Raw genomic sequence first — 23,539 nt, 5'->3', positions numbered from 1 at the left:
TCTAGTTGATCGGGTGAAAGAGACGCTAAGAAGCAGTAGTAGTGCTTCTTAGCGTCTCTTTAGCCCGATCAACTAGATCTAGCGGTGGGACGAGCAGCATCTATGAGTAGAGACAGATCACTTCCTTCGTGATTGCAGCTTTAATCTCCATCGCACTCGGAGCGCAGTGCTCGTTGTCCCTGTTTGTGAGAACATACCTAGAGCATACGTACCTGGAGTGGACACAAAGACGATTAAATACAATGACGCAATGATGCATATAGACAGGAATGGACAAAAAGCCACATGAATACAATATATATTATAAAACGAAGAAAAATTGTTCAAATACAATATTTATGGCTTTAAGAGGTCTCTCTCTCTTCCTCGCATAGCTCAGCATAACTTCTTATATCTATATAGAGCTCTCCGTTTAGACAGATGTCCTCCGTTTCATTTTGTAGATCCTCTGCATGCACCCCATAGAGAGTAGCAGCTTGATGCTCATCTGGCACCACCTCAGTAGCTTCTGACTGAGCATCTTCTTCGATCTCCTCCATTGATGCCACTCTGATTGGCACATTGTAGCCCTCATACATCCTTGCACTACGAGGGGCTACCTCTATGACGTACCACCAGGTTGATGCAGACTTTGTAGGATGTATCACCTACCAGAGCCACATAACTTACATGAGAGCTTCCAAGCACATAGCTTCTAAAATTGGATGTTAACTATTTACATACTTACTTGTTCACAATACTCGGGTAGTACGAAAGTGTCTCTTAGGCCAGTCCATTTCTTAGTTGAATCCACCTCAAGGAAACCAGACTCTCCTCTACGCACAGTAGTGTTGCAACCCTCCATGATTTTCTTGAACCATTGCACATCGAACAAGTCGACAAAAAATCCTCTATAATCGATCCTCAAAATCTCTTGTAGCGTGCCAAAGTAAGTGAGTTCCACCACCACAAGATCTGCATCAAAGGACCGTCGTCGACTAGACTGTTCAAATTTTGCCATGATTCCACAATCTTGAGTAAAACGCTTTTTGTCGATCCGTTCCACCCTAAAATGTCGACCTTTACACCATGCTGCTGTGTGACTTATACTACAACCAACAAAGATTATGAGTGGCCATTCAAACATCTAGAAAGTCATTAGTCGTACATTGCAAACTTACCTTGGTCGCGCAACCCTGAGAGTACTCCCATTCCTCCTTAGTCACTTCTTCACCGCACTGTTGTGCGCTTTTCAATTGGTTGTGCAACTATCTTAAGCTCATGAATGTTGGTAGGCTTTCTAGTCCTACCGGATAATGCATCGGTGATCGTCTTCCCCATCTCCACTTGATTCGTGCCCTTTGTCACTCTTGCTTTGCATCCTCATATTGTGAAATCCACTTTTGTATCAATGGATTGTGAAGCATGCAAAATCAATTGATTTTAGCCTTTAGATCTTCCATCATCTTCTTCTCAACACCGAAATTGCACATGACAATCCCAGATATGCGCCCATCATCTATGGTTTGCCATAGCGTGTCCCGGGCTTTATCAAATTTGTTTAGCCACTCTCCAATGTAAACTAGGGACTCTGATACCAGCCAACGTTCTACTATGCTACCCTCCGGACGTGCCTTCTGACGCACGTATCCCTTGAACGTTTTCATGAAACGTTCTAAAAAGAACATCCATCTGGAATGTACTGCACCAGCTATTTCCACCTCATCAACTATGTCAACAAGAAGATGCACCTGAATGGTTAGCATGGTAGTAGGAAAGTGTTTCTCAAACATGCACACAACCTCCGCAGCGTTTAGTTTGGTGAATGGTATGGAGTCTACGTTGATCTCCTTTTGTGAGATCCATTGCACCAACTTCGCAAGTTTGTAGATTGTGTTATGGACGTTAAGAGACAAACATCCCTCAATGGCCACTGATAAAATAAACTGCAAAACACGTGCAATAATGATATTAAAGTCCACACACAAATTTGTTACACAATTCCCACTATGATATATTTCACTTCAAACATACCTGACACATTTTATGCCAGTTGTGTGACTTCAAACCGGTAAGCTTTCCTTCTTTAGTAAAACACGTTCGGAGCGAGTGCATTACGCCAGTGGGGGTCCGCATAGATCGAATGGTCTCTTTTACTTCGCGTTCTTGGGCTCCTGTGAAAATCCATGGCGCTTTAGGGAGTTTTATTGATCCATCGGATGCTCTCTGTGGCCAATATTGCTCTATACGATCCACATTTCTAAGGTCAACCCTAGCTCCCAAAGTATCTTTCTTGCCAGTCGGATGGTCCCATAGCAGATTACCCACATTCTTGAATATGTGCATTGGATCGAGCAAGTGATTGATCATGAGTCAGGGCCAATATGGTAACTCGTACCATAGAGAGATTCTCTTCATCCCTGGGGGCAAACCGTCATCACACATCTCCTTCCGCTCTAACCATGCTTGTGCAGACATCCTCGGTGGCTCTCTTCCCAAAAATCCGTCGCGTAACACATGATTCTTTGGAAGATACGCTTGATGACCTTCGTAGATTTGCTTCTTCAATGAGGGCACCCGACGTGCATTCAGTCTAGGTCCACATGTGACACATGCTATGTATCAGCTTGTTTGAATCCCTGCATGTATACACATGACAATGGATAAGCTTGAGAAAAACCAAGATTTACAGTGTTTGAGTTTGACTGTAAATCACCTAAGCATTTTGTTAGTCCGGGATAGTCATGCATGGTCCACATTAGAATCCTCTGATCAAAGCATTCCGTCGACCTGTGTGTCGGCTCATATCCACCACTTCTATGCCAATCCAAAATTGTTGTAGCTCTTCCAATAGTGGACGAAGATACACATCCATATTCTTCACTTTATATCGCCCTACACAATCAAGCTTAGCCATAGGTGCCCCTTCTTGGTAGTCAACCATGGGGGAATGTTGTAGTTGACGATGACAACGGGCCATACACTGTAAGATGCTAATCTTTGACCAAATGGATATACGCCATCCATAGCCAGGCCTAGGCGCAAATTTCAAGCTTCCTTGGCAAAATCCGACCATGTTTCGTCTATATGTTTCCAGGCTACGCAATCTGCAAGAATCCGTAGCACACCATCCGAAGATTTATTCTCCTCATGCCATGATGCTAGGGCGGCCATGGACTTACATTCGAAGAAATGCTTGATGCGAGGAAGCAGAGAAAAATGTCGCAAAACCTTTTGTGGAATTTTTGCTTCGTGTAGATCTACTCGATATCTCTCGGAATCACATTTCAGACACTTCTCCATGTCTATGTATTCCTCTCTGAAAAGAATGCAGTCGTTAGGACAAGCGTGAATCGAATTGTAATCCATCCCCAAATTTTGCATGATCTTCATTGCTTCCTCTCTGGAATCTGGCATCACATTTTCAGCTGGCAGTATGTGCTCTTTGAGCAATCTACACAACGAAAAAATATGGTACAATTGTGTAAGTAATCGATCAGATCATTATACATCTAGAGTTTTTTATTAAAGTAAACACATTGTTAGATCACCTGAAAAGCGATGTGACGCTAGTGTCACTCCATCCAAACTTTGCCTGCATGTTGAGAAGAACCAGGAGCGCCTTCAATCTAGACACACGTGCTCCATCATACAATGGCATATGGCTTCACTTTTCATATCATCATAGATAAGCCTTTCTGAATCCATGATCATCTCGATCATTTCATCGATCTCGGGCTCAAACATGGCCTCGTTGGGAATGTGGTCTGCATGATCATCCTCCGAGCTGTTAGAGGCTACATCTTGTGGCCTCACGTATGCTGCTTGACCAAAGCCCCTGCGAACATGTCTATTGGGTTGCAAGATTGCCGCATGTTGGCCAGCGTCAGAGTCCGATGAGTTATAATGGCAACAACTCGATTTATAATAGATGGATCAAACTCGCCAAATTCGCGAACATGCTGCAAAGAAACGCGTCTTGTCTGTCACACATCATGCTTGCATTGATTACAAGGACATTGATTTTGTTGTCTCTCTCTTTACTCTCTCTCTCTCTCTCTCTCTCTCTCTCTCTCTCTCTCTCTCTCTCTCTCTTTTCCTCCCTCAATGTGTGTGTGTATACATTCTTTGTTTATGCATGTGTGTGTGTGTGTGTGTTTTGTTTATGCATGTGCTCTCTCTCTCTCTCTCGCTCTCCAAGACACAATGTGTGTGTTTGTGTGTGTGTGTGTGTGAGAGAGAGAGAGAGGGAGAGAGAGAGAGAGAGAGAGAGAAAGAGGGGAAGGGAACATGAGAGAGAGGAGAGGGAAGGAGCATACCTGGCTCTCCTTCCTCTCCTCATGTATGTGTGTGTGGGGGGGGAAGAAAGAGAGAGAGAGGGAGAGCGCGGATTACCTCTTTGCTTGAGCGCCGAAAACTCAGATCTGAGATCCGAGTTTTTGGGCGCTCTTGGTTTATTTTTTACCCCTATCCGTGTCGCTATAAGCGTCGCTATGGGCATTGCTATGAGCGTCACTATATAACAAATAAAATAGCGACGCCCATAGCGATGCTAATAGCGACGCCGTGGATTTTTACTTTTGAGCGTCGCACTACGAGCGTCGCTAATGTGAAGTACCTCTTGTACTCTCTCTCTCTCTCTCTCTCTCTCTCTCTCTCTATATATATATATATATATATATATATATATATATATATATGCGTGTGTGTGTGTGTGTGTGTGTGTGTGTGTGTGTGTGGCAAGCCATGTAGCTCGACATTTAGTGAGGCAACACATTTTTTTGCTATTTCAGAGGAGGATAGGTGCATCACTATTTTGATGGAGCGTATCCCCTATTTCAAAGGAGGGCATTGTTATTTTGTGAAGGAGGGCACCACCTAAGTAACCGATGCAACTTAGTACATGCTTCCATTCTTTGGCTTCTGTAGTTGTCCCAACTCTTGACCCTATCGTATATATAAGCTCAGTGCTTTCATGAACATTATAATTGAATTGAGGTACCACAAAGTTTCTTTCAAAAGACCTGAAGGTTTTGAGATTTCCAAATCTAGTTCAGATATGCACACCAGAATTGCTTAGTTCTGGAAATTTATCCCTCTTAGAACTAAGTCATTCCTAAAGAAGAGTATCTTCCACGTCCTTTGCACCCATTTGCTGATTTTGGTAGAGTCTTACCATATCCTAAGTGATATTTTTCGAGCAAAGACAAATCCGAGCAATATAATTAAGAGAGAACATGGTCGTATTAAAAATCCATAGTCATCCTTTAAGTTGTCTCCTCTTTATAGACTAACAATGCACTTTCACAAAAAAAGCAACCGTTGAGTCAATCAATATACACAATTAATATCCTCTAGGGAAATCCTTTGAGATGGCCCATCATATGGCATCTAAGCCATTGATTTGGTCTACTCGTAACCACAATCCTTTGCAAGTACAAGACCCCTACCATACCTCAGAAGAAATGGATCTATTGCAAACAATCTATCTTACTCATCATACCCTAACACAATCCATTGCGAGATGGCCACCATATTTTCTGTTCCAAGACAAATGGACCCTCATCTTCCTTGAGGACTTCAATGGTACCGAGGAAGCTAATAAGTCCTAGCCATTGCACTATCCATAGTTGATGGTCAAATAATTAGGATCATCGAGGTCGCTAAAGTCTAGAGCTTCTGCCAAGCACCTCCAAAAAACTGTCCAAAAACCGGTCTCGTGACTATCCCTCTAACTAGCATTTCAAAATGCTTAAAAAAACTTCTCCTAAGTGGGCTAAGAATTGTAGGTTGCCTAACAACATTTCAAATTGCTACAAAAAGCTGCACGCCATTAAAAATCGCTACCTCAGCAAAGCGAGTATCACGTAGAAATTGATGCCGTGAATGGAGAGCTTCCTCCGGAGCCGCCTACAGCCCGCTTGATCTCAATGCACAAACGCCAGTATCATGTAGCAATTAATGCCGTGAATAGAGAGCTCCTTCTGGACACCGTCTACACCCCGCTTGCTTGCCTGCTCAATGGGTTGGGCTCCGGGGGGCGGGGGGGGGGGGGATTTCTAAAATTCCACATGGACTTTTGCACTTCTTGGGATTTAGGACCCTGTCAGACGTGAGTGCTAAACACGGCCCAAAACCCCTCTTTTAGACGCAGTGGCTATCACACACACAACAGTTATGAGACTATATTTACTATATTCCATAGCGTGGTAGAAAATGGCCAAACTCATTCTAGCTCTACTATGTTCGGTGCTGGGAAAAGTTTGATTCCTACTACATGTGCTCGCACCATACTTTTTCCTTGTGTCCATTGCAGGGTGGGGATGACCGAGGGGTCTACGCCGGTTCAAAGTTTGGAGCTGCATACATGCAAATCAACCAATCGTTTTTTGCCAACTCAATAACACGCACGCTCGACCGGACATGTGTGACACGGGCCTTATTCATACCCCACCCATTGCCTCTGCAGCTATAGCACGTTGGAGTACGCTCATTCTAGAGGTTCACATTCAGCTCCTGCGTAAAAAATTAGAGGTCCTACACATGTCGCACATCGGTGTGCATTGATTCCAAAGGCACCGTAATTGCACTCTCAAGAGATGGGAGACTCGTGCGCCTCATGGTCTTCGTGTGCACATATATTGAATATGCCCAAGGAACTCTCATGAATGGTGTACATTGTATAGCCTAGTTGTAGGAAATGGTGCGCTCGCTCAAATGATGGACCGCCGTGGCAGATGATGGATAAATTTGAGCTCCCTTTTAATTATTTTTGAGAGTGTACGTGACACTTGACAGTATGTGTGTGTGTGTGTGTGTGTGTGTGTGTGTGTGTGAGAGAGAGAGAGAGAGAGAGATTCCATTATCGTCTTCGGAGGTCAAATATGACCTATGGAACCAAGAAAACGTGTACAATAGAGGCTCCTATATCTAAGGGGGCACAATGTCTGCAATGACACATATAGATGTGGTGGGGGGAGGGGCTAGGGGTGTGATACAACAAAATAGAGGCTCCTTTATCTAAGAGGGTACAATGTTTGTAATGACACATACAAATGTGGTGGGAGGAGGGGCTAGGGGGGTGATACAACAAAATTGCGGCAGATGTTGCTTATGGGGTAGGGGTGGCAAAGGGGGGAGGAGGGGGATGCCGGGTGGGTTTCTATGTTTGAAACTCCTCAATGATGTCTCTACCACCACGACAGATGGAATACTTACCTGTGGCTCGTGCCGGGTGGGTTTCTATGTTTGAAACTCCTCAATGATGTCTCTACCACCACGATAGACAGAATACTTACCTGCGGCCCGTGCCGGGTGGGTTTCTATGTTTGAAACCCCTCAATGATGTCTCTACCACCACGACAGATGGAATACTTACCTGCGGCCCGTGCATCTCGTACCTTCTGCAGTTCTTGATTCTTTATCTTGAGTTGGGTGGGGGTTAGAGCCTCACTAATCCATATGGTTGTTCCCTTGAGAAGATGCATTTTCTTTAAGAGGGCCATGCGGTCCTCTTTGGTCTTGAAAACAAGACTCCCTTGGTTGGGACGAGGATCCCCATCGACAAATTCGATGGTGGGAATGTCAACTTGACTGGTTGGATAGCCTTGTTGAGCTTGGTTAGGGTACTAGGAAAATCGTCATTCTCCTCCCAACAAGAGGAGGACAAGCCACCAATGCGTACGGTCAAGGCAAGGCCTAATTCCCAACGATGACGCTCTTGTAGACACTCCTCCACTTTGAAGGGGATGGTGGCAGCATTTGCTTGGATTTTGGTGGCTAATGAAGCCACATTCTGGGTGAATGTGTGCTCTACTTCTTTGGCCTTTGCTAGGATGCGATCAGTGTCCGCTAGCTTCTGAGATTCGAGAGATTGGAGGCATGCTTTGAGGCAGCAAGACGCGTTTTGAGTTTTTCATTCTCGTTCTTCAACTCCTTGACTAGGGCTTGGAGGCTGTCGAGTGGGTCTACCTTGGGGGTAACCACGAATGATCAAGTCTTTCTTGGTGTTCAGGGTGCACCACCAATGTTCTTGACATCATTGGTTTTGACCATCGTTGCTTTAACCCTATATATTGTTTTCTTGGGTGGGTACTTCTGTCAAAAGGGGCCGTTAATACTGTCAACATATTTCGTTAGAACTTTTGCTCGAGAGCCGACTTGCAGGCGATTAGGTTGTTGCTGAGCGAGTCAACAGAGGCCGGTATTATTGGGCTCGGGATTGGATGTACTGAGGTTGCGACACGAGTAGATTTTGCAGAGTGTTGTTGCTAGGCTAGGGGGTTGCAAAGTGCAAAATACTGTTATCGGGCATACAGAATGGGGGGTTTCCTCAGTGAAGTGGGTGAAGCTTATGGAGCAGCCATGGAAGGCTAGGTGCCGCCCTCGCACCTAGCGGTTGCAGGTCACTATTAGGGTTTGACGAGAGAGAGAGGAGCAGACGACTGTTAGGGTTCGAGAAGAGAGAGAGAGAGAGAGAGAGCCGAGTTGTACAAAGCAATGGCCTGCCTCGTGCAACAAGTAGTGAGGGCTCTCCTGCAGTGTGCATAATGATCGTGTATTGCCCTCGATGCCCATTTTTGTGTTTGCAAATTGCCACATGCCACTTGCCTTGCCAACTTGATCATCATCTACCTGCCCCTCACTCTCCAACAACATGCAAGGCCAAGGCTGTAATTGAATAACATCTGACAATGATGTACCTCTTGTACCAAAACCAGTTGTAGTTACCGATAAAGGTTTGCTCAAAGTTCCCCATATAAATGAGGCATCCTTTAAAGGTTCCAATGTAGATGAGGTGTTTTGAGGATTAAGAACTGCGTCAACTATGGGCAAAGGCTGTTCCTTCGTTCAACTTCAGCAGGAGATGATTTTCCGAAAACATCACTCCAACTTGCGATTTCCACTTCTTCAAGGGTAGCAAATGATGTCTATATCAAATGCGTCAACACCACTCTAGGATAGTGTGTGCTTCTTAGCTCATACACATTGTAGCATGGTTGGGACTTGGAAACAAGATGAAACTTCTCTAGATGAATACAAAATGGAGCAGATGTTTCGGCAAGGCCACACCGACATCCCTAAAGAGAGTACTGAGAGAGGTTTGCCATGCCAGTGTGTTGGGCAACTAGAGGAGGCTGCAATGCCATGCTCCTACATCTCCAACTGAGACGGGAGAATATACATGCACTCACGAGTGTGGAGTTGGTGAATTTTGTCATGAGGTGAATGTTCAAAAGACGGTTGAGCAAAAATAGAGCTTGGCCGAAAGATGAGTTGTTCTGGGAAGGCTTGTGGTGAGAGTGCTAGATGTGGTAGATTCATCAACGAGGGGAATGTTGATGTAACAGGTGGGGTTGCAGCTCCATGCTTTTGGGGACGTAGAAAGTGTCCTACATCTGCTACAAATCTAGGTGGTTTGGTTGAGGGTTTTATGTGCTTTTGCAACTTGAGTAACATACATACATGGTGGCAGATACATAACCTGATTGTGGGTCCACTTGGTCCGGCTCTAGGGGTTTGGGCTATAGCGCAAGGATCACAACTATTGCCAAGTGAGGTAGAGGACTTGTAGGTAGTCTTTCAAACAGGGTCACAAGCTAAAAATTTGAGCGATGGTTTGAGAGCATGAAATAGAGTTTCCAGTGCCCTTTGGCCTAAGTATAGGGATGAGAAGCTTGTTCAATGGAGATCAAAGCTTACAAAAGATTTTCAAACAAGGATCAGTTTGGGGAGCAACCTTGAAATTTGGTGAAAGAAGTGATTATGGTGTGCAATGAAACGCATATTTTCTATGTGAGGATGAAGGGGTTAAGGGCAAAGGGGATCACGTACTTGATCACAATCTCAGATTTTCAATGATGGATATGCAAGGACTTCCAAAACAGAGAATCCAAGAAGCAGACGATGCTTGGATTATGTGCTAGACACCATTGCAACCGTTTTTTGTTATCATTTAGATTTATAAGAAACTTTCATCCAAGGACTTTGTAGGATTGATTTTTAATTCTTTTGGGTTTGCCTTGTAAGAAACACATTAATTTGCAAAGTATTCAATATATGGTTGAATATATTTTCCTTCATTTAGATTTATTAGACTTCCATCCTAGGACTATATAGGATGGAGTTTTGATTCTTTTGGCTTTTCCTCATAAGCAACACATTAACTTACAAAGTATTCACAATATGGTTGACTATACATTTTATGTAAACGAATGAAGGTCAACAAGAATGGGTTTGATTGTTTTCATTTTATTTGAATCGGTTTGTCCGGTTTGGTGCTCGCTCCGAGATTGGGATTCCTCATTTTGGCGGCAAGACTTCGCAAGAAACGACATTCTTTGAATAGATGCAAGGGATCCCCCAAAGTTGCATTGCACTTAGAGTGCCAATACCTTTGGCAAGAATCTTAATAATAGTGGGGGTAGCCCCCCAAAATACCTTTCAAGTGAAAATTTTCATTGAGCTTGGCCAATTTACTCCCAAATGTTGTCTATGCTTTTTAGCCACTTTTCATGATGTTCAAAGAAATCAAAAGATGTGGTGGCCTAATTGTGTGGATATTAGTTACTCATATGAACATGACAAATGCTATATAGGCAAAGAGAAAAGTTGAAAAAAAATTGATTGGAAGGATTTACATTCTGGATTATCGATCGCAGCCTCATATTAACCAAAAAGAGTAAGAGCACAAGCAGCCTAGGGGGGGAGGACCAGGTAGAGTAGAGAGTTCGAGGGCCGCTCATCCTGCGGGGAGGTGCAAAGGTGTGCAAGCAGTTTCCTTTTTATATATCCTTTCATCAGCATCGTGTGTGCGACTACGTGGTTACAAGAACTCTTTGAAATCTTTCAGCGCGCAAAGGTCTGAGTTCGGAGCTGATCCAATATATTTTAAATGCTATGCTGAGCCTTAGAAGGAAATGACGCGAATCTGACGAAGTATTGATTAAAATAATGTATCTGCCAGTAGTATGTATGTTTGCACGATTTTTAAAAAAATCATTAAAAAATGGGGATCTGAAGATGATGCTATTCGAGTGAAGGCCAGAGGTAGGCGACGAGTAGGTGGGAGGGAAGATTTTTGGAAAGGTGGCGTATCCACAAGTCTCCCCCCTTTGTATTTGAAACCGCCATTTTCTGTCGATTTGAGAGGCGGCGGGTGGCGGCTCCGCAGGCTTCTAAGCCACAAGCAAGAGCTGTGTGTGTGTGTCTGTGTGTGTGCGCGCGCGCACGCGCCTTAGGTTGCTTGCGTCGACTTGAGGCTACAATGGCTTGGCAGGAGAGAAGATATAAGCAACTCTCTCTCTCTCTCTCTCTCTCTCTCTCTCTCTCTCTCTCCCCCTTTGGGATATATCTAGATGAGTTTTCAGATTAGGTACAGACAGAGGGTGATAGAGGTGCTCAGCTTGCAGGGACATGGATTCCGTTGCTATTATATGTTGATGATATTGTGCTGATCTCAGATTCTCCAGAGGGGATGCAACGTCATCTGGATGCATTGCATGTATTTACACGGGACAGTGGATTGTCTGTGAACCTTGGTAAGACCAAGGTAATGGTGTTTAACACCACGACGCAGTGGGTAAGGAGGTTCACCCCCACTTTTACATATGGTCGAGAGACTGTGGAGTATGCATATGCATGCACTTATCTTGGGGCGGTTTTCAGTGGTCCAATATTTTCCTTGAGACGTGCAACAGATACGATTGACCAGAGCTTATGCAGCATTGGGGAGACTTGACAGGCTATGTTCGCATGTTCAGTTCCAGGAACCTCGAACAAACTTTGGCTCTTTGACCCTTTGGTCACTTCGGCCATGCTGTACGAAGTGGAGATATGGGGCCCCTCAGTTGATCATCATAGAAGAGTTGGCAGTACTGATGGATGGAGATGTATGGAGAAGCCCTTGGTTTCTATGATTTCTCGGATGATTAGTGTAAAGGCCTCAATACCATGTGACATTGTTAGGGCAGAGCTTGCTCGTCCTCCATTGGTAGTGGAGGCACTCACTCGATCAATTTCATTTATGCATAGCACCTGGGCTCTCCCTAGAGACATATATGCTCGAGTAGCACTAGAGTCTTCACGACAGTTAGCATTGCAGCGAGATAGATCATGTTTTGTATGCAGAGATGGCATCTTGGTTTTAGTTACATGGCTTTAGTATGGATCGGCTACCCCCATTTCAGTACTCTCTAGATGCACCCTTCATCTCCCTCACTAGGATAGAGATTACCAGGCTCATTAGACAGGACTTGATTCGGTTGGATACGTAGAGGACATGGATACAACCTACACATGAGGTAGGTACGAAGATGACTTTCTATAGAGAGCATCTTCTCCAGCTCACGGAGGATGGTTTTGTGGTCAGGACCAGGATACATGGATACTCATCTATCCCATGGGATACGATGTGCTATTGGTCAGATACGCACATCCTCACATCAGCTAGAGATCGAGACAGGCAGATTTAGAGGAGTACCCGCTGAGTCCAGGATTTGTCAGGTGTGCTAGATAGAGCCCGAGACAGAGCTACATTACATATGTCACCACCTAGTATACTATGAGATACGAGGCTGCTTTCACTGTCTATTTAGAGAGGGTTTTGGGCCACTTTCTAGAGTCATGCGATACCAGGATCAGAGATGCCTTGGATTACACTTACTAGAGATTCGCAAACACAGAGAGGACCTCTCGAAGAGGGGCACAATGAGAGAGATCCAGCGACAACGGAAGATTACAGATTTCTTTCAGTCATCACAGATAGAGGAGTTCGAGCAGCCCCCACAACATAACAACACCAGAGGCATACTGCTTGATCGGGCGATAGAGTTGGGGCGGTCCCGTCGCCCACGGATGAGAGGGCCCTCTCGACATCGACGCAGATTGCAACAGAGGATCCATACCATACTCGCGCGACATAGGAGTCGTCCCGACAGAGTGCCTACCTTGGAGGACATTGAATCTGTATAGCCTTTTGGATAGTGATGTATATGTATATGATGCCTCGATTGTCAGAGAGCTCCATTGTATTAGCTCACCCTTTGTATCAGCTTTCACCCCACCCCTACCCACTATTTTCTTTTCAATTCTTTGTACTTTTGTACCCAGACCTGGTATTAGATTCACCACATGTAACCTTTTGGTCTCATAGGTCATTTTGGCCTTTTGAAGACATTAATATTACATTTCACTTCATTTCATTTCTCTCTCTCTCTCTCTCTCTCTCTCTCTCTCTCTCTCTCTCTCTCTCTCTCTCTCTCTCTCTCGCGCGCGTAGGCTAGGAGTGCGAACTCTCTTGGGGAAGCTAAGAAGCTGACAAAGGATAGTGAGTGGTGAAGGTCGAGGGGTTCAGAGTCGAGACGACGACAGGAGGGCTGCATTGGGCCGCTCTCTCTCTCTCTCTCTCTCTCTCGTAGAAGAGGGCGCCTGCAGTCCTGCTATGTGGATGCGAGAAGTGGCGGAAGGGATGGGCGGCAGGCAGCACGAAGCAGGGTTGGGCTGGGCATAGGGTGTGCCTACATGTGTGTTTGGGGGGGGGGGGGAGTAGGGGTAGCTCAGAATTTGTAGGGGAATCATGAAACATTGGGGATTTTATTTAAGTTGTGCCGTCATGTAAGAGCAGAGTCCCACTTAGTATTGTAAGTTTAGTGGTATTAAGTAAATATTTTAAAATTGTTGTCACACATTCCTAAGTTGATTTTAAGAAGATGAAAGAGACAAGTCCCTTTAAATCTGTAATGTTCGTAATACTTTCTTTTCCTCATGTATTAAGGAGCTTGGATGAAGACTGACGAATCAAAACGCAAGTACATGCATTGCCTTTTCCTATTTTCTTGCCTCAAGTTGGGCTAACCCATGATGTGATCTATGTAAAGAGTGTCTTCTCCTACTCGGTCGATTGCATTTACACTTTTTCTTAGGTTTAGCATATATGACTATTCTACTCTCTCTCCCTCTCTTTTTGTGTGACCACATCATTACTCGATAAATCCTTAATCTTGCTAATACTTTAATGGTGCAGTGAGACCCGACTTTAAGTATATGTGCAAGTTTTTAGAGTTGCAAATTTTTTGTTTTTTGTTTTTTGTTTTAGGAGTCGGGTAGGGCACTCCCGGTCGCTCACCTCATACTCAAGAAAAGTGCACAAGAAGAACGACCAGGACTGTGCACCCAGAATCCTAAGGCAGACAGACGCTTTTGTCACTAGAGTTGCAAATGAGGCAAACAATTATCGTTTGGGCAAGATCCTTATTTTGCCGCTTCGAAAATACAAAATGCGGCTAACGAAGCACTTAGCAGATAGTTTGCACTCAACTTAGTCCATTGCGGATTCAGCGCGCAGGGTGATATGGCGGCTCTTGGACGTCTTGAATATCAGTGCGGATGCCGACACAGCGCCCTCTTCTGCCGTCACGAACTGCTGCAACTCTCCTCATGCTTCATGCGTGACCATCCTCAGCAGCGCAGATTCCATAGCTTGGTTCCTGTAGCATTTTTATCCTCCCCCTCATTTTCCCAGTCCATTGCCATCGACCCACGTTTGCAATCTCTAGGTTCAAGGTAACTCTCTTATCACTTCCTTACTATACATTGAGTGTCTTGCACGTGCACACATGCACAACGCACATTGTGTTCTGCTTTTTCGCACGATGTTGCAATCAGTTTTTGCAGCAGTAGTTTGTGAAAGAAGCATCCTCTTTTGTTGTTGCTTGCAGAGTGAAGACTAGCCTGGAGCTCACCTCACCGAGCTTGACATCTTGTATGACATCAGAAAGCTTGGTGAGCTGTCATTGGGCTTTGCCTTTTTTTGCTACTTCAAATAATCTTGAGAATCTACTGCAGTTTGGTATTGCGGAATCCCGTTTTCTTTCTCTACATGGCATTGCAAACATTCTGGTGTGTTTTTTAAGAGATGATACCATAACGAGAGTTCTTTTCAACCCGTTCTTTCTAGTGACAAATGTCGTTAGTCAATCTGTAGTGAAATTACAGGAGTGTATATAACCTTGTCCTGTTATTGGCACCTTAACAGGACATGAAGCAGATGACCTTAACAAGCATGTTTTTAAATTACCTGTTTGGCCCTTGTGAGCCCCCTTGTTTGGTGCCTACGGGAGATCATGGCCATGTTGTCAGCATTCAATTTGACCATGGCATACACATTTTGTTGTCCTTTTGTGTTGTTGGTATTCAGGCATCAGGAATTTCTCCAACTTGGTGTTTGCAATGCATCGAGTTTGAGCACGGCTTGGTGCAACAATCTTGGTATTGCCTCTAGCAGTCCATGCCTTTGTGCTTTGGTGAATGCATCTTCAACTTGCCATAATTATCAGAGTTTATTAGATCATCTAGATCATTTGTCTCTACCTTATTCGTCACTTATTAGTGCTTATCGATAGGGTCCAAATGGTTCAAAGTGCTCCGTTTTCCAGTGTCACATCTTGCTTGGTCTCTTGCAGCTGTTATTGTTTGAAACTCTTCCTTAGAAAGCACCCCTCTTCTGCCACCTCTCTTTCCACATCCAGGGGCTGATTGTTTGAAACTCTTCCTTAGAAAGCACCCCTCTTCTGCCACCTCTCTTTCCACATCTAGGGGCTGAGAGGGGTGTTTCACCTCGTGTTTGTGGTGGCTCCAATATCTCCCAGTAGCCTATTACAGGGAGCTGGGGCTTTTTTGAGTTTGTGCTTGGCCTTGAGTGAGGTATACATCACTTCCTGGCCCGTGATGCCATGCATTGGTAGGTTGCGAAGGGCAAGGATCTTAGTGTCAAAGTCGACGATGCGGAAGCGTAGAGACAAAGGGGAGAAAGCGCATGAGAGAGAGAGAGAGAGAGAGAGAGAGAGAGAGAGAGAGAGAGAGAGAGAGAGAGAGTCTCCTGAATCAATCAACCTTGGCAATGAATAATTGATACAATGAACAATGGGGGCAAGGGGTCGCATATATATACCCACCTCAGTAAATTGCCCTACCCAGACTTTGATAAATAAGTAAAACAAATGCCTAAAAGCCAAAATAAATAATGGGATCACTTTGGGCAACTCACTTGAGATGCCTAAACTCTTAACACCCTCTCTGCAGTTCATAGTGGATATAAATAGTGAGACCAAGTTGATGAAGAAGCTACCACGGACACCCCAGCAGCTGTACACTCCACTGGATACACCTCAGATTCGCTATTCTCAACTTTGTTCCTTAGTAGAATTCCATCTTGAGCATTGGTTTCCTTTTAGAAAATTGAACTGTAGACCACACTACATCCAAGAATCCCCATTTGTGAATTGTGAACACATCATGTCCAAAATACTTTCCAGACAATGAACTTTGAAATGCATCTTGTCCATAATCCGACCAACAACAATGGATTGGCGTACTCATCCATAGTGTTTTAGATACGTCTGATTGGTTTCCTGCCAGATGCATGTGCCTTGAACTCCGATCCACGGGTTCAAACAACGATAACTTGAACTCCAACACAAGGGTCCAAATTAATTATATGGAGTACGGTTTACCCCTCTTTGCCACTCACAAGCCTCTCTGGCTGAAGCTAGTAGCGGCAAGTGCCCTTTGACTAGAAAAATCTGGTGTCGTGGTCACTGTGGTCATCACCACGTGTGCCATGCCGATTTCCTGTGTCAAATCTTTATTACCGTTATCTCTGTCCAGCTTGCCTTTGTCTTTGTCTTCTGGCGAGTTTTTGCTTTTGTCTTTGGCTTCAAATTCCCGAGCCAAACAAAGAGTCGTGTCACATGTATAACAATTGTGGCGGGACCTCGTGGCTACCGAGGCAACTAACTGAGTACTCGTACTGTCATCCTTGTCAAGCTTGCGTTTGCCTCTGTTCTCTAGCGAACTTGTGCATTTGCTTTTGGCTTCACAATCTCGAGCCAAACAATTTTCCGGTTTCCTTGAGAACTGAGTCGGTGCATAGGCTGCTAACAGGATGGTGGTTGATCTGCTATCCATAGCCTTTTGTTGGTTTTGGTCGTCGTCGTGGACACTCGAACAAGGGGGAGCCACCTTGAAGGTATAAGGCCTGGAGAGTGATTGTCCTCCTCCTTGTACTCCAATAGGCTTCAAAAGATTCCACCAAGTTGCTCCAAGAACTTCGTTCAGTAAACTGTCGTTGCCTTTGCAGGCAGCTCACACACTTTCCGAAGCCAATCAAAGAGACCCTCTTCTAAGCTCCAAATTTCCAAGGCAAAGCTGCCCGCAGTGTTTTAAAACGTTGGCAGTATCCAAGGCAGTGCGAGGAGGAAATGGAAGGGGAGTGGGGCATTTTAAAACGCCGTCGGCATGGGAAAGGTGGTCGCGGCCGTCGTTGCCTGCAGCTCTCTTGGGAACATTTTGAAACGCTGTGCGCGGAGGAGGGGGAGGGGGGTGTTGCTAAATTGGCTTCATGTGACAGGAAAATAATCCTAATTGAATTAATTGGATTTATAAGTGAGGGTTTTCTCGCTTGGAACACCAAGAAAAGAATAATTTTAAATGAATTATTGGAATTTTAAGTGAGAGGGTTTTTCTCTCTGGAGACATCCGAGTACAGATATTTCAAGTGCATCATTCAGAGTAATGTGTGAAAGGGAATTTCCGTAAGGCCACCAGGAACGGGTACTTCTGATGCGTCACATCGGATGGGTGACAGGGAGCATCGGGAAGAAGTATTCGACCATCCAGGAACGGGCATCGCGAAGGAGATTGTATTGTAAGTTCGGTAGGAAAGGACTAGGTGATGGGTCCACGGATCGGAGAGAGGTAGTCTCTCAAGTTGTGATCTGGAAGTTGGGATTCCCAAGTAAGGACTTTGTGTTCGGGAAAGCAGAGCTGTTCTGCAAGAAGAGGACTCTGAGAACAGAGTCGGAAAAGAGTTGCAGGGATGCCACGCCCTGAGTCTGGAAGGTGAGATCCAGAGGTGAGAACCTTGATTCTCGAGGATTTGGAAGAAGGAACGGAAGTGTCTTGGAATAGGGTTCTGTCCTAGGAATCGGAACCTGAGCCTTCCAGGAACCATCAAGTCTTATTCTAGAACGAACGTGGTAGTATGTTCGGTTCAAGTGCTTGTATAAACTTCTCCTTAGTAATAAAGATACTATTACGGGGGGGGGCAACCCATCTTCTGGTCCCTAGTATTGTGTCAATCTTCTTACTCTCTCTCTCTCTCTATGTCTTTCTATATATATCCTCTGGCTTCAGTATTAAGTGATAAATCCTATTTATCCGAGTATATTCTATATTGCTATGCGCTCCCATTTGTGACAGTGGGAATACCAAGAAAAGAATAATTTTAAATGAATTATTGGAATTTTAAGTGAGAGGGTTTTTCTCACTGGAGATATTCGAGTTTAGATATTTCTAGTGCGTCATTCAAGAACGGGTACTTCTGATGCGTCACATCGGATGGGTGACGGGGAGCACCGGGAAGAAGTATTTGACCATCCGGGAACGGACATCTTTGATGCGTCAAAGGATGGGTGACATAGAGCATCGCGAAGGAGATTGTACCATAGGAAAGGACTAGGTGATGGGTATTCCTGATGCGTCACAAGGTGTGTAAGGTGCAGCGGAATGAATGTTGTATTTTCTCAAAGATTAGTGATCTTTATTGCTCACGGTTCCTTTTAGTTCTTAGGGAAAGAGAGAGCTTTCCGTCTTATGGAGAGTGCTATGATCACGAACAAAGTGAGTGGATATTGTGCGTGCAAGCGAATGAGATTGAGAGAAGGAGAGAGAAGAGATACGACACCTAAGAGGTTGTAAAACCCTCCTCCGAAGGCCCCACTCTCGTCGGCGAGAGTGGTCTACTTTTTGATTGCACAAAGTGGTACAATGACGATGCAATGGACTGATGCAATTTGGGACTATGCCGGTGACGACGACGGGGATGATGACGGCAACTTAGGCTGAAAACGGTGATCTTCTATATGCTGAATTTCTTGGACTGTTTCGGGGCTGAAATTGATTGCTTTACTGCTGTCCTTATGGCTGAAAATGATGGCTTTGTCGGGGTTCCTGTTGAAGATGAAAACGCTGATGTGCTGGTACCATAAGGCTGCGTTTCAGGCTATTGTTGCATGCTGAAAACGCTGGATCAGCAGGTCAATTCAATGCTGAAAAACGCTGGAATGGAGAGCAGGTCCTAGCGTTAGTAGTTTTTGAAAAACGTTGAGATAGAGGGGAAAAACGCAAGGCTTACAACTTGATGGCGATGCTTTTGCTGTGGGAGGAAAACGCCCAAAAGAGGGAGATGCTGGCGATGGAAATCTGCTGGTAATGGGAACTTGCCCGACGAGGATGGGATCCAAAAACTCTGGGGGGTACTGCTGGGAAGTTGCCTGTTGAGCGGGAAGCTCCTGCTGCCTCTTCTGCCAGAAAGTGCGAACTTGGGTTTGCTTATATATTAACTTAGCAAAATTGCCCTACCTACTTTTGTTGGAAAGTCACTTAAAAATAATAAGTGAAAATCCCAATAAATAGGAAAATAGGCTAAATGCACTGGAAAATTCCCCTAACTGATGCTAATGGATTCTAATGGGAATTCCGATGATCATGCTGTGTGCAACCGGAGGATATGCATCTATGTTAAGTGACTGAGCATGCACTGTCTACGAATAGACTCACAAAAGTGCCAGATCACTGCTAATCTAAACTGATTAGACTGACTGAACCCTGCTGTGGTGTAGCTTGTCCACGGACACATAGGGTTGGGATGTGTCACGTGACATCCCCTCCTTTTCAAAGTGAGGTACTGGTACCGAACTGTATGGCGTCGAGGGAGATCGCCAACAGCATTCGGAATCCTGGAAGGGACTCTTCGCCGGCCCACTCTGATGTGTGGGTCGAGCGGTACTTGAACTTCATAAAGGTATGCAACGCTTGCTTCTATGGGCCGCGCCGAAAGCGACTCAAAGTCTTCTTATGTGTCTTTGTGCATTCTATTTCATCCTCTATTATTCTTTCTGTCATAAAATCTAATATTTAACCAACCCGAATGATTTTCTCATATTAAATTGATCATTTAATGTGGGAGAATGTGGCTCCTTCCTTGCTTCAACTTCGTCTAGAGTCGTGCTTCTTTCGTCTTCAAGAATCTCCATGGCTGAAAATTCCTGAAACCACTTCCAACACAAAACCATGAACATACCTATTCCATGTAAAGTGAATGGCAAAAATCTTGTCTTCGCCAAAGACTGTGTATGCAATGTAGATGAACATAGAGACGGAGTGACAACCCGTTCATCAAACATATGCAAACAATGAGATCGAATCTTTCTCTTATGATCTAGAGCAATCAACTGTGGCAAAACACGATGGAAATGCCCACTCTTGGTGCTCATACTTTCATGTGCTCGTTCGGAAACTGTGTCATGCCAAGGAAAAGACATGGAATGTGACTTCCTTACATACATACTTTTCAGCTTTTCACGAAAAATCCACATACATTCGTGCTCATCCATGAGAGAAACGTGCTCAACATAGAATATGTCATGCCTAGAAAAAGGGATCACATAACGATGTTGACTAAAATACAGGAAACGATCACGAATGAAACATTCGAACAATGTGTTGTATCAATCATGCGAACACATAATACTTCCTGTGAGGGTTCTTTGGACCTAGGCTCGAGAGCCAAGATCGCTTCTTCCTGAATGATTGAATCGTCCTGTGGGGGTTCTTTGCACCTCGACTCGAAAGCCAAGATCGGTTCTTCGTGATTGATCGAATCTACAACGAGGTCAGTTTCGCTAGAAAAAGCATCAACTAACACATCATCCTTGTGAACAATCACATCTTCTTCATGCAACTCATCATGCTTGTGAGAAATCACATCTTGATCATGCAAATCATCATGCTTGTCATTGTTATCCAAACCATCATGCAAATCATTATCCTTCAAATTATCATGCTTCTCATAATCATGCAAATCCTGTGTGTCATGCTGTGGAGAAAAAGAGATTGAGAGAATCTCCTTATCCCGAATCCTTTCAACCTTGTCCTGCATATTAGCAATGAGAGATGGAGAAGGAGCAATGTCCACTCCATGAAAAACAGTAGGAGAATCACTTTTGGCATTGAGAGTTAAAGTGTTAGCCTCAAAATCAATGAGAGTGTTAGTCTCACGAAACCATCGAATGCCCAAAATCATATCACATCCTGAGAGAAGAGAAACAACAAATCTTCTAGTGAAGGCAGTCTGTTGAATTGCAAACAACACATCAAGGCACTCCTTCGTGATGAGAGCGTCCATACCAGGATGAAAGCCAGAGACCTCGATAGGAGATCTCGGACTAACTTCGAGGCGGGCTCTCTCAACAAGAGAGGGGCTGATCACATCATGCATACTACCTGGGTCAAACAATATGACAAAACGATGCCCCGACGTACGACCATAACATTTGATGAGAGAATCATCAATGGGAGGGTCCTGAGAAACTTTGGGCACAATCGTGTTATCATTCATTGCATTGACAGATGTAGTGGGTGTTGTGGGTTCTTTAGATTCATTAGATTCAAGCTTAGGACGTGTTCGTTTTATGTGACCCTTAATGTGACAATGAAAACGACCTTCCTTAGAATAAGTGCTTTGTTCTTCCGAAGTGATGTATCCTCCTACAATTCTTTGTGCTACCTTTTCATATGGAGTAAGCTTAGGTTTAGCAGTTGTGTTAGCCTTACCCTTAGATTCATTGGAGGAATCCTTTGATGAGATGCTGTTGAAAGATTGGTTAGAAGAGTTATCATTCTTAACGTTCTTACCGTTCTGAGGGTTGTGAGAAGTCTACCAAGTACTTGTGGAAGTCTTGTTCTCCTTAGGCTTTCCCTTGTTGTGCTTCATCTCTTGTGCGAAAGCAATCGCTACCGCCTTGTTGAGATCGATTGAATCGAGTACCTTGACATCGTACTTGATATACCCGTCCAATCCAAAGAGAAAAGCCTCTTTGCGCTCTTCATCCGACATGCGTAGTTGGGTTCCTAGCTGCAAAACACGATTAAAAAAAGACATAACCGGCATACCATTTTGCTTGAGAGCTCGCCAATTATCCTTCAATCGTGCAAGGTACTGAGGTGGCATACCGCGTCTTGAGCTTGTCTTGGAACTCAGCCCAACTAAAAGAGAGGGGCGTGAAATTGGCGGCTGCCTCTAGGTGCGCGGCTAGCTGTGCCTCTTGCCATGCGTGGTACCAATTAATGGCATCACCGACAAGGTACATAGCTGCCGTCAAAACTTTGCTATTGCTTGTCTTCTTAGTTGTCGCAAAATAAGCATTAAATTGATGCAGCCAAGAATGAATAACTGTAGCATCCATCTTATCGTCATACTTACTGAAAATCAACTTTTCTGCAACTGGATGGTTGGAATCCGCGTCATGGCTTGCGCCACTTGACGAACTCCCACGATCTTTGGGTGGTTCGGTCTTCGAGGCTAAGATTTGGGCGAAGCTCCCTTTGAGCTTCACGCTCGGCCTCCTTTTCTGCTTTTCGTTCATTTCGTTCAGCGTGCTCGCGTTCGAGAGCAAGTCGATTTTCTTCTTGTGCGGCAAATCTTGCGTTTCTTTCGTCACGCTCGCGGTCCTTGGCTGCTTGATCTGCGGCCATTCTTGCAATTCTGTCGTCGCGCTCACGGTCTTGAGCAAGGCGATTTTCTTCTTGTTTTGCGGCAAGAGTAATGCGCTGACGCTCCTGAGCAAGGCGCTCGCGTTCTAAAGCAAGGCGCTTGTCTTCCTGTCTATCCATCATGGCCATCATTTGCTTAACCATTAACTCCATAGGGTCTGGCGTAGATGGCGAAGGGGGAGGGAAAATCTCCTGGCAGGGAGAATCCTTCGTCGCCTCTCTCATGCTCATCACCTGAATGCGAAGTATCCATGCCGCTTCGGGTGACGACCATGCACTATGATCTTGGGGTCTTAAGCTCGCGAGGAACTTGGGTTCTTGAGGGTCTTGGTTCTTGGGTTCTTGGGTTCTTGAGGATCTTGAGGTGTTCTTTCATCCGACATGCGTAGTTGGGTTCCTAGCTGCAAAACACGATTAAAAAAAGACATAACCGGCATACCATTTTGCTTGAGAGCTCGCCAATCATCCTTCAATCGTGCAAGGTACTGAGGTGGCATACCGCGTCTTGAGCTTGTCTTGGAACTCAGCCCAACTAAAAGAGAGGGGCGTGAAATCGTCGGCTGCCTCTAGGTGCGCGGCTAGCTGTGCCTCTTGCCATGCGTGGTACCAATTGATGGCATCACCGGCAAGGTACATGGTTGCCGTCAAAACTTTGCTATTTCCTGTTTTCTTAGTTGTCGCAAAATAAACATTAAATTGATGCAACCAAGAATGAATAACTATAGCATCCATCTTACCGTCATACTTATTGAAAGTCATCAACTTCTCTGTGACTGGATGGTTGGAATCCGCATCGTGGCTTGCGCCACTTGATGAACTCCCACGATCTTCGGGTGGTTCGGTCTTTGAGGCTAGGACTTGGGCAAGCAATTCTTGAGTGCGTAGCTCTCGTTGAGCTTCACGCTCGGCCTCCAAGGCCGCGGCTCGTGCTGCTGCTTCCTCCTTTCGT

The 23,539-nt window shown here is 44.8% G+C and overlaps 1 protein-coding gene across 1 annotated transcript in view; it reads left to right on the top strand.

Annotated features, from left to right (window-relative positions):
* Positions 1 to 14,139: 14,139 nt before the first annotated feature.
* The window catches only part of EMB1417 (Pentatricopeptide repeat (PPR) superfamily protein), a 118,261-nt gene continuing 108,861 nt past the window's right edge, over positions 14,140 to 23,539 (top strand). Inside the window, exons 1-2 of the mRNA XM_086520122.1 lie at positions 14,140 to 14,541; positions 14,697 to 14,760. Of these exons, the coding sequence (XP_086376248.1) occupies positions 14,330 to 14,541; positions 14,697 to 14,760 (276 nt within the window). The 5' untranslated portion in view covers positions 14,140 to 14,329. The remainder of the gene's footprint in view (positions 14,542 to 14,696; positions 14,761 to 23,539) is intronic.

This window comes from Adiantum capillus-veneris, chromosome 9 (assembly GCF_014529385.1).
Source record: "Adiantum capillus-veneris isolate H3 chromosome 9, ASM1452938v2, whole genome shotgun sequence".
In the NCBI taxonomy this organism is placed as follows: Eukaryota; Viridiplantae; Streptophyta; class Polypodiopsida; order Polypodiales; family Pteridaceae; genus Adiantum; species Adiantum capillus-veneris.
This window is presented reverse-complemented; position numbering and strand designations above follow the sequence as displayed.